This window comes from Neolamprologus multifasciatus, chromosome 5, assembly GCF_963576455.1.
Source record: "Neolamprologus multifasciatus chromosome 5, fNeoMul1.2, whole genome shotgun sequence".
Lineage (NCBI taxonomy): Eukaryota > Metazoa > Chordata > Actinopteri > Cichliformes > Cichlidae > Neolamprologus > Neolamprologus multifasciatus.
In genome coordinates, this window is record NC_140443.1 from 2,443,140 (window position 1) to 2,454,807 (window position 11,668).

An 11,668-nucleotide genomic window follows, 5' to 3' on the forward strand; every position below is an offset into this window, starting at 1 on the left:
CAAAAGCGCATCATTACTCAGTGATGAAGGTACGCTTGTTTGACAGACACGTCTGCAGACACACACACAGCATGCAGTAGCCTCACAAACGGCTGCAAACACACACGGTTCCCCACAGCGGAGCTTTACGAGCATCCTGGCGTGATGCGAGCGAGCGCGTTCGAATGCCCGAACATGCAAACGTACAAATGCGCGCCCGTCTGCGTCTTCAGCAGTCGATTTGTGCATGTTTGTGTTCCATATGGTTTTGCTGTGTTACATCCTGAGTGCAGTGTGTGGTTTCACCGTCACAGCTGGCGTGTGTAACAACAAACTGCTGTAAATTGTGCGCGAGGTGCCTGTTTAGCGTTGTTACCAGGGTTACCGCTGTGTCCCGTGCTAACGTGGGAACGCGTCATCTCCCGAAGGGGCTTTCCTGGGAGGCTGTTGTGAAACAGAACTCCTGGCTCTGCTTCGGAGAAGATAAAACGGATCAAACTTTCGTTGTTCCTGCTGGAGTTTCTCTAAAGACGGGCTCGTGCATTCTTACCGTTTCATCACTCCGGCATGAATCTAAGAGCGTCTTTGCAGATGTTTTATTGGGGCGGAGTTTGGTTTCAAAGCTGAAATGAAAATGTGTGTTTTGCTGCAGGATTCCCACACGGCAGTCAAAAATCCTCTTTTATGTTGCAGATGATGGGAAGGTGGTGAAGGCGGTGTCTGTCATTAAAGACAACTGGGTCACAGAGGAGGTCATACTGGAGGAGCTGACGGTCTTCCAGGTGAGATGTTATTACAGGTCTGTGAGCGATGGAGAGCACTAAGGTGGTGTTAATGTTTCCAACCTGTTATATTCACAGAGCTGTGTGTGATTAACGCTTTCCTGATGACAAAGCAGGTTTACTTTGTGACTAACAGCCCTCAGTTTCTCCATCAGATCCAAAAACAGTCAAAATAAAACGATGGATGTAGTTGCTGGGTCTGAACAGCTGATGTGCCTCCTGTGGTTGCAGAAACGCTTCCTTCCCCGTAGACGTCTGTTGCCGGGGCCTCTGTAAACACTTCCCTGATGAGTTTGTGGGCTCGGTTGTTTATTTCAGGTCAAACTGAATAAATCATGAAGTTCACTTTGTAAATTTTGGTCATTCAGAGTTTCAGACGGAGCCGATTTTTCACTCTGGACTTAACAAAATCAGTTTCACAGTCAAGTCTGTGTCTCGCTTAAACACCAGATTTCACAAACCAACAGGTGACATCATGGTGTTTATGCCCATGTTTTATACTGCCTGACCCAGGTCTCCTTTAACAGCACCTTTTGATAAACTGGTCCAGTTGCTGAAGCATGCCGAGCACCCAGAAACTGAGCCGTCTGTCCTGCTGCACCACCTGATTTCAAACGAGTCTCCCACAGAACCTTTAAGCCTCGAGCTCAGAGGCGAACTACACGGGACTTTTATGGCTAAAATCACAGGGCTTGTTTCCGTGACTCCCACCGTCCATCTGCCAGGCCCGGACCGTGTGATCGAACATTGTTTTCTGGAAAAACTCCACTAAAGCAGGGCACATATTTCCCAAGGTCATCTGGGTAAATAAGCTAATGTGGACGGCAAAGAGAGAGAAGTGAGGGACGTGAGGAGGGATGGATGCATCAGGGTGAAAGGAAAAAATACAGCTGGACTAAATGCAGAAAAAAAACACAGAGGACAGAAATAGAGAGAAGGATGCAGAGGAGGGGGATAAAAGGACGGGAGAGAGGGAAGGAAGCAGGAAGTTGAATGGAGAAATGCTGGAGCTGAGGACAGGTGAAGGAAGAGAAGCCACAAACAAACAGGATGCCACACACACTCGGCCTGTTTACTTCCAGCTGAAATTAAGACAGGAACAAACCCATTTCCAGCAGACTCACAAAACAGCCGGACAGCTGTGGGCAGCGTATGAAACGAGAGCTTTTATTTCTATGGGCTGAAGTCTGCAGGGGGCTGCGGGGGGGTCGGGCTGCACCCTGACCAGGTTTCACATGAGCTTGTTCAGTTTGTGGCTGTGACAGAACGCAGGATAGTCATATCACTGTAAAACACTTCGTCTCTCCTTCACTTCGACTCCTCGGCTCAGCGAGGTCAGGGGTCGTCGACTCCCTTTGTGAAACGCTTTACCGAGTCAGTGAGCCAGAAAAATGGAGCTGGGGGGTAATTTTACCCCCCGAAGAAGAAAGAGACTTATTAGATTTCTAATCTCAGTAGTTGCCCTGACCTCAGCCGTGAGTCGCTGCGAGGCATTCCTCCACCTCAAACGGCTGAATTATTGCTGCTTTTAAGGAGCAGCGTCTGTGGTTTGGAGTCAGCCGTGCGAGTCGACCTTTCCTCCTCCGTTCCTGCAGGTTTGTCTGCAAATAAGAACGTGTGTTTGTTCTTTTTTTATATAAACTGGGTCGTTTTTGACAGGAAGTAACGAAGTTCATTTGTTCAAGTCCGTCACTTAAGTAGGTTTGGTTTGAGTTTGGGAGTCTGGGCTTAATTTCCAGATGCTTGTAACAAATTTAGCTGGACCTGCAGTCGCTGCTCAGGTACAAATAATATTAAATAAGCTATAAAATGCATATGAAGGTTACCAAGATACAAGTACTGCTATGCTGCCCTCACCACACATGACCATGTGAAGCTAGACAGCTAGCGAACAAAATAGACGAGATCTTCCACACAAGGCTTGCTTTTCTTGCTTTTAATGAAGATCCTTTAAAGCATAGGTGTCAAACTCTGGCCCGCGGGCCAAATTTGGCCCACAGCCTAATTACATGTGGCCCGCGAAGCCATACCAAATTACGATTAGAGCTGGCCTACTGGTATTATACAGCTAATATTAGGGATGCAACGATACCAATTTTTTCAAACCGAGACTATACCGATACTTGGATCTGAGTACTTGCCGATACAGAGTACAAAAAACGATACTTCTACCACACACACACACACACAAATGCAATGAATTGGAATTATTTTATTCTCTGCCGATAAAAAATAAAATCTTAATAAAAATGACCACAAAAAAATTTCAAGTGAAAAATAAGCACTTCTGTTAAATTATTGCGAAGTCTCCACATTGTAATTTAACAAAATATCACTGAACTATTAGCACTGTCCCGAGCTTTCAGAATAATAAATAAACACTTCTGTTTATTTATTATATTTCATATCGCAGCTCGAGTATGCTGAGAAGACGGTGCAATCCTATGTTTTCCACGACCGGCATTGGCTGGTCATCCAGAGCGATAAAATGAGTCAGAGCCTCTGTTATTTTAACTGCCCGTGGATTTTCTCTTGACATTTTTCATCGCTTTTCCAAAACCTGAGTTAAAGTTGGCTGTTCCACACTGCTGACATTTTGTTTAGCCTAGCTACAGCAGCCTCCAGTTTCTCTTTTTTATCTGGAGCTGCCAGTCTCACTCGCCTAACCCTGTGCCTGTTTAGCGCGGGATGTCCCCCTAGTGGCCAATCTAAAAAACTACAACAGAAATTACAAGCCACCCTCTGATTAACGACACAAGTTAGTATCGGTTCATGGTATCGGTTAACTTTTACGAGTATGAGTACACACACATTTTACAGTATCGGCCCCGATACCAGTATCGGTGCATCCCTAGCTAATATATATATTGTTTAGTCCATAAGAAAAGATTCATTCTTAAATCTGGAGGAAGATTTTTTTTTTCAATAAATATTAATGTTAGCCCGCGACTTTGTTCCAGTTTTGAATTTTGGCCCACTTTGTATTTGAGTTTGACACCCCTGCTTTAAAGCCTTATCCTCTCTCAAGGCTTCTCCTTGCTATTTCTTATTTGTAACTGAAATGTACAGAAAGTGAAAATAAACTGCTAGCTAATACACATCTTAATGACAAACTTACTGATTAGCCTAGCTTAACAAGTGCGTTACTTTAGCATCACAGTTAACTCCAGGTAAACACATATAAAAGTTATTTCTGAACATATAAATACTCACAAAGACGAACGTTTCCCAAGGTACAAGCGTGTAGGGCACTCTTAGCGTGTACATGAACTCGTTCACTCTTTTAATACTGCCGAAGCACTTTTCCCGGCATTAACGGAGAAAATACGTCAAAGATAGGCGAATGATCAGAGCGCTCCCTCGCTCCCATTTCCGCACATACAATACAAAGATCGCTTGTGATAACAATGACTCACTCTGAGCAAATTTCGAACCCAGACATTTTAACTGTTTTTAGCATGGATTACTTTGAACTTATTTATCACTTTGCTTATGTAACTTAATCAGACTATGCACTAACTACTGACTTTTGACCAAAAGGCATAACAACTGCCATTAAACGTGCGTATAGAGTCAAAGAATCCTCAAAACTAGGCTCACATGAGTATCTGTCCACTATAACATCGATATATAAACGCTGTTTAAATATTTACGTAATAAAAATAAATAAGAAATAGTGAACTGTGTTTTTTGTATATCATGTTGGCCAGTTTTAATCGTCCACTGATTTACTGACTAATAATCTCATTTAAAAGTTTCTCTGCTGCCAGCTGCTGCAGCTGTTAAACAGCATAAACGCTGCTCGTCTTTGCTTTCTCCCACATTTATTCACCAATGAGAATTTTTCTGAATTGTGCAACAGGAAACTCGAGCCTGATGAAGCCGGCACTGCAGTTACTCCTAAATCCTAAATTATTCCTCGTCTCATTAATAATTCTCACCTATCGCGCTGCATCGATGAACGCCGCCGTCGTTATCTGTAACTTCTCATATTTATACTTCTCCTCTTGATCCCGCAGAGTCCCACTCCCATCCTCAGCATGGAGCTTTCCACCAAGCGAGTAAGTCTCTCTGTTTCTCTCTGAAGCGTCGGACTTGGATTACTTATGTATTTCTGGAGCTTTCTTAACTTAAATAAGTCGTTATTTTGTTCATGTCACAGTGATGGTCCTGGTCAAACAGGAAATGTGTGTTTTTACATCTATCCAGACGATTCAGACCAAGATATCTAAAGTATTTAAATTTGATCTAAATATTAGATGTTGACTTTTCAGCTTTGAATAAATCATTCTTTTCTGTAGCATCTTTAAATCTTTATAGATTTCGGTGACACGAGTCCCTGAAATCCTTAATTTAAAATACAAAACTGAGAGAAGCGCAAACAAATATGAAGATTATGGGTGAAACAGGATGTTAAGCAACGTTTTTTAGAGTTGTGCAACAGATATGAGCCGTGAGGATGTACGGCCAGCCTACAGAAATGCTCTCCTCTTCCTCCCCCCTCTGCTCCGCAGCAACAGCTGTACGTGTCCAGCGAGCTCGGCGTGGCCCAGCTGGGGCTCCAGAGGTGCGAGTTATACGGGACCGGCTGTGCCGAGTGCTGCCTGGCCAGAGACCCCTACTGTTCCTGGGATGGACAGACCTGCTCCAGATACTTCGCCATGAGCCGGAGGTAACGAGGACGGAGAGGGAGGACGTTTATCAGCGAGCGTGAACACGCTGTAGGATTTACTGCGTTCAGTCCTGCTTATGTTGTTGTTCAAAAATAATAGATGAAGTTCATCCATGTGGCACATTTCAACAACATGATTCTTTTCATTTAAAACAGATAATTGTGCAAACATTGTAAACTTGTTAACACGACTGTAGCTTCATAAGAATCAGAGCAGACAAAGACGTCAGGCACCCAGTTAACTGATGGTTTAAAGTCTTTACGGCTCTTTGTGTGACAGAAAGCAGACCACAGGGACATTTCAGCGTATACACTCGCCACATATCACCTCGAGAGCCAGATATCTCTGTGAAAAACAAGCTGACATGACTCACATGCACCCCTGCAGACCACTGGGCCACGGAGCCAGTGCAGGTGGGCCGTTGGTAACCAGTTCAAAATATAAAATAAAAGTTTAATGCACACACATCTTCCTGGGATACATCGCCATGGTAACTGAAGTCGCATTCACCCACAAGCATCTCGTCTAACACGTGTGCACATGCTCTCATGGATGCATGAGGGACAGCTGAGTCTTGTCCAAAGACAACATGCAACGTGCAAACTGGAAGAACCAGAGATTGAACCACCGACCTTCCAGTTAGTAGATGACTCTGTGTGCACAGCCGCCCCCTAGTTTGATAAACCCCGTGCTGACTTATCGAGCTGACGACCACCTTCGTGTGACCTCTCATATGTGATTGGTCATGCCGGGGGAGCGGGAAGGTCGACCTGTGGACGGTGCTGATGGAGTTTTAGCTGTTAAAATTTTGCAGTGTGAGAACCGAACTTCTTCTGGAGCTTTGACAGCCTCTGCCTCACAGTAAAAACATGCTCTGCTGTCCCTCTGATGGCCTTCAGGATAAAAAACAATGACACAATCTCGCTGATTTAAAGCAAGAACACGATCTACGAGCCTTTTTTCACAGATATAAATGAAGTGGAAAATGAAAACTCCTGCGTTTGCACTGCTCCAGGAGGAAGTTGGCACCTCCAGTGAACCGCGCTATGATTGAAAGTGATTTTTGACCCTCGGTTCTGCAGATTGTTGCTAAAATAAACATTGACTCATTTCTGTTTTAATGACCATGAAGCAGTTCTGTCATGAATTTATAATAAGAAGGGCGATAAATGGGCGGCGCAGCAGTGACATAGAGCTGAAATGACATCTGTATCAGCTGATCGTGCGCCTGCACAGCCAGGGAGATTTTAAGACTTGAGTAAACGCTGCGCTCAAGTTTCCTCAAACATCTGAAGGCGACCTACAGAGCGAAGGATGCAGGAATTGTGATGTTGGAGTCGTGCAGATGAGTTAAAGCTAAAAAAGGGGAGGATGGGTGCGAGGGCTGGGGGGTAACGGGGAGGCCGAAGCAGAACGAGACGTGACACAACTCTGAACAAACACTCTGTATTTTCACAGCCTGTTCTCACTCCACGTTTCCTCATTCGTAATCGCAGTAGCTCCTTTTTCTGGCAGCAGAGGAGCTCAGCAACAACAGCGAGGGGGAGGATTTAATGCACTTATACGAGTTTATCTAAAGGCACGGCGTTATCGGCTGCTGCCGCTGTCAGCTGTGCTTTAACCGATGAGTCTGACGTCTGCTCACACACAAAGCTGCTTTTTAACATTTTCAGCATGAATTAAACCATCAGAGGACACTGCAGCTTTTACAAAAACAAATAAATGTTGATATAAAGCATGAGAGAGGCTCAGTGCATCCATCCATCGTCCATGTTTGAACCAAACTCTGGCTAAAAGTCTTTATGTTCAATCGATTGCATGTTACTCACAGATTCAAGTCTGCTCCTTTAAATTCAACCTAAATGAAGTGTTTAATAAATACAGATTCTAACTGTGTGTGTGTGTGTGTGTGTGTGTGCGCGTCAGGCGGGCGCGCAGACAGGATGTGAAGTATGGAGACCCCTGGAGTCAGTGTCCAGACACAGAGGACGGTAAGCATTTCCTCTGCTGATGTGAATAAACTGTTTACAACATTATTATCCTGACAGCTGTTACACAGCAGACATGCACACACTTACATGTGTACATGTGCTGCACTGTGACCAGTGGCAGAGTGTTAATGTCACTGTGGGGCAGGAACCTGTTTGCTGTGTGGGCCCATAATCGATCACATGACCTGATGCTCAGATACTCTGTGTGTCTAATGTGACTCACTGAATATATCATGTGGGAGTTATTGTATTCTTTCATTTCTGCTTCATTATTGATGTTTGTTATTGATCGTTCCATATATTAAATGTGCAAAATTTTCCAAGGGTCAGAACTTTTTGACCCCCTTAGTGTGATTCACGTCATTTCTTTCCAAACATATATCAGACACAGATACCCACGTGAACTTTTCAGGGGAGAAAAGACATTAAAGTTCTGTTAAAAACTGCAAACAAATCGATTTTACACTCCAAATGTTTTTCCTGACAGATTTAGTCGCGTCTATCAGGACTGACCCATCGATTCACTCTGTGTGACACTCTGGAAGTTTCTTTAAGTTAGCCGATAAAAGTCAATTCTTACACTTGTGTGTGGATTTGATCTTAAAGTTCTCCCTCGATAACAGAATCAGGAAGTATCACACCTCCTCCTCAGCTCACTGATTCTCTTGTCCTCCCTCAGCTCCGCCTTCACATTGGACCTGTTATTGATTATGTTAATAAATGATTTTCATTAGAAACCAGACTGCTGCTCAGTTCCTCCTTTAGAGTCCGAAACCATCAGACTGAGATGAATTCTGTACATGATCCTAAATAACTGTTTAGCTTGTATTAGAGAAAAGCAGAAGTGGCAGTTTGTCTTTTCCTGAAACTTTTTTCTTTTTTGTGAACAGAAAATCCACTGAATCACCAAACTCACCTGAGAAGTTTTTACTTCATATTTTAATTACTGGTATTAACTATCAGGAGCTGACAGCACTTTTTAAAAAATGGTTACATTGTATTTTTACAAAAAAGTGAAATTAAGGTAAAATGCCTGTTGTTACCATGGTGTTCTGAACACGAGGATATGGCGCCCTCTAGTGGATGTATCACATAACTGCGGCTTTCTCTGTTTTGTGGTCAAAAATAACGGAAAACTCATTTTTTTTACAGTTAAGGAAATCTTTCATTTTACAGTTCTATGCAAATAAAAAGTGTTTTTTTCTGTATAATCTTTTATCACCTGTGCTGTCTCACATTCAAACGAACATAACTACAAAAGGAAAAGAATCATTTCCATCATTTCCCTGGGAGCATCACACCGTGTGCAGAGCAATGTCCTAAGGGTTTTCCTGTGTCTTTGTCAGATTCAGACTCTGTGGAGGTGAAGGTGGTGTACGGTGTTGAGGGAAACTCCACCTTCCTGGAGTGTGTTCCTCGCTCGTCCCAGGCGGAGCTCAGGTGGACGCTGCAGGTCTCGGACAGCCAGCAGCAGACTGTCGGTCAGACACATGAAAGCAGAGAGGTGAGTTTCCTGCTCTCAGTTTTCACATTAAAAGCATTCATGTTTTTACAGATGTTTACAGTAGAGTCTTCTTCCTCTCTCTGATGTGGCTCATTCACCAAAACACTATCATGACTTTAGTCTCTGGATTTTCCCTCTAAACGTTCTCGTCCTCTGGTTTTATTTATATATATTTTTAGTCCCGAACATCCAAAGGACAAGACATTAACGGACATTATTTTCTGGCTAAATCTGAGCAAACAGAAACAGTGTATCTGAGAAAGACTTTGTTTCTGCCTGACCAAGATTGGACGTCTAAAAGATGTTTAGAAAGAGGCCGTGTTGCATGTAAACCCACCAGTGGGCTGTAAAAACAGTTAATCCGAACTGTCCCACTGTCATTAACTACCGTTGTTCCAAAATGCACTGCTGCACACAAGTGCACCTCCTTAAATACAAAGATCAGCTCAGACTGAACTTTTGCCGTTCTTTCCTCAGCTCCCTCAGAGCGATGACGACCGCTCCTTCCACCTGAAGCGAGGCTTGCTCATTCAGCACCTGCAACAGGCCGACTCGGGCCTCTACACCTGCACCAGCCACGAGCACTCCTACGCCCAGGTCCTGGCTCGATACCGCGTTCGCATTATCCCCAAGCACAGCCTCAGCCCAGCTCGCTACATGCAGAGCCACAACCCCAACCTCCCGGGCCCAGTGATTCTGGGGAAAACTGGGCCGGCCGGAGGAGGAGGCATTGCTGGGTTTCTGAGCCAGCCGGGCTCCCCTCACGCACCGCCTTCTCTGCCAGGACATGGGAACTCGTGGCTGCCTCAGCAGCTCCCTCTGAGGAGCTACAAAGACCTGCACAAGGTGGGAGGCAACAGTCTGACCGTGGACGAGTACTGCGAGCAACTTTGGTACCGCGAGAAGCGCCGGCAGCAGAAGCTGCGGGCGCTGAAGATGAAACAGGAGAGCAGCAAGGCTCGCGTGAGGAGGAACAACCCTCCCGAGGTTCCTCTCTAGTCACCTGGAGGATCAGAGACTGCCGAGGACAACAGATCCTGTACATGCAGAGGACACGCTGGGGTCAAGTCAAGCACGTTTGCTTCCTGAGCAAATAAAGCCGGCCAACAAAGTGACACTAATGATAATTTACCATTAAAAACTAATATTCCAGAAAAAGAGATTCGTTTGCCTTCATCCTGAACTCTTTAGTATTTAGAAAGACTTGGAAATGGAAATATAAGGATGTATGTAGAAAGATAGAAACCTGTATCTGTCTCTGAAGTCTTGTTTTTGTAGCTCAAGTTCATGCTTTTATGAGCCGTCGCTGATAAATCATTTGGTAGAAAAGTAGTCCAAGTAAGTGTAAGTTAGACTTTGCAGCATTCTGTGACAGATGTACTGATAGATATGAGCTGCAATTAAAGGACAAGTTCCAGTTATTCACCTATAAACAAAAAAAGCAAGGTCTGATTTAAATTTGGATGATCTCCCCTTCAGGGTCATCTTTGTGTGCAGCTCTGGACTGATGCTGTTCTCAGGTCACCTCCTGGAAGTCTGTTTGAGCCTCTGTGCTGCACGCTGGAGCTTAGTCATCGTTCACTTTACTCACCAGGGCTTTTTCTCTCTGTGACTTTGCCCAGTTTTCTGAAAATGACATTTAAGTGAAACGGTCGCTTCGATTCGTTGCACAGGACTTTGACTGATTGATTGAAAAATAGCAGCAATTCTGTAATCAGTCTGGAGCTGCATGAGAAGGCGAGCTTAGAGGGGAACTCGGATTTATTTCAGACATGTTTTTTCATTTTTATGTGGGTTTTTGCCCTGATGATAGCATTTAGTGGGCTTTCAGTGCAAAAGGTCCCTAAAACTGTTTCTTAATGCGTTTCCTTTTGCAAGTGAGGATCTATAAAAGCCAAAATTTCTGCCAGCTTTTCGAAGAAAACATGTTTTACACACCTCAGATTGACCCTTTTTATTATTTTCATGTCTCTTCTACGTGTTTAAATATTCAGACCTTTAACACAGCTCAGTGGCTGGCGTGCAGTTTGCATCCAAACTCAGGTTTGACTGACAGTTGGAGAGGGAAATGTTTCAGGATCTCAGACACACTGCAGACAGACGCAGCGTATTTATATGATCTAACTTGCTGACAGCAGACTCCAGTGTTTGCCCAGTTTACTGCTTCACATGTAACCCTGTTTATTAAAAACTATCGAGTTTTCAGCAGGTATCTATGTTTGCTCTGAGACGTAAGCTTCACACGTACCTGACGGATTAAAGGCCTCGATGGAAACGCACACATGAAATGGACCTCGCTTGAAACATTATGTATAGCTCTTTACGTCCATGTATATTAAAGAACTCTATTTTTCTAGTTTCCTTTCTGTATCCTGTAGAATTTACTGCATTTTGTAAGTTTATATAAACCTGTGTTTTCCTCATAAGCAAATTTCAAACTTTTTTACTTCACAGCTCTAATAAGCTTCGAGACCGTGTAATGTCATCATCTTTACTGTATGTGAATAAGCCACAAATGATAACTCAGTGAAAATAAAACAAAGAAAAACATTTGTGCATTTTATCTTTTTTGTTCTGGAGTTTTTGGCTGAATTCTGGTTGAGCTGCACGGTCCTGGGCTCTAAGCACAGGTCTCCACACATCGTGCCCTCGTGTCCTCTTCTTGGAGTCTCATTCTGATAGTTTGAGCAGAAAGATGCACATGCATGCCCTGCTGGAGGTCGTTTTGTAGCCCTACTG

The 11,668-nt window shown here is 43.9% G+C and overlaps 1 protein-coding gene across 1 annotated transcript in view; it reads left to right on the top strand.

The window, feature by feature from the left end:
* The window catches only part of LOC146517771 (semaphorin-3D), a 124,435-nt gene extending 112,958 nt beyond the window's left edge, over positions 1–11,477 (top strand). The window contains exons 13-18 of the mRNA XM_085160405.1: positions 673–761; positions 4,781–4,822; positions 5,276–5,433; positions 7,361–7,425; positions 8,772–8,929; positions 9,407–11,477. Of these exons, the coding sequence (XP_085016531.1) occupies positions 673–761; positions 4,781–4,822; positions 5,276–5,433; positions 7,361–7,425; positions 8,772–8,929; positions 9,407–9,928 (1,034 nt within the window). The 3' untranslated portion in view covers positions 9,929–11,477. The remainder of the gene's footprint in view (positions 1–672; positions 762–4,780; positions 4,823–5,275; positions 5,434–7,360; positions 7,426–8,771; positions 8,930–9,406) is intronic.
* Positions 11,478–11,668: the final 191 nt, after the last annotated feature.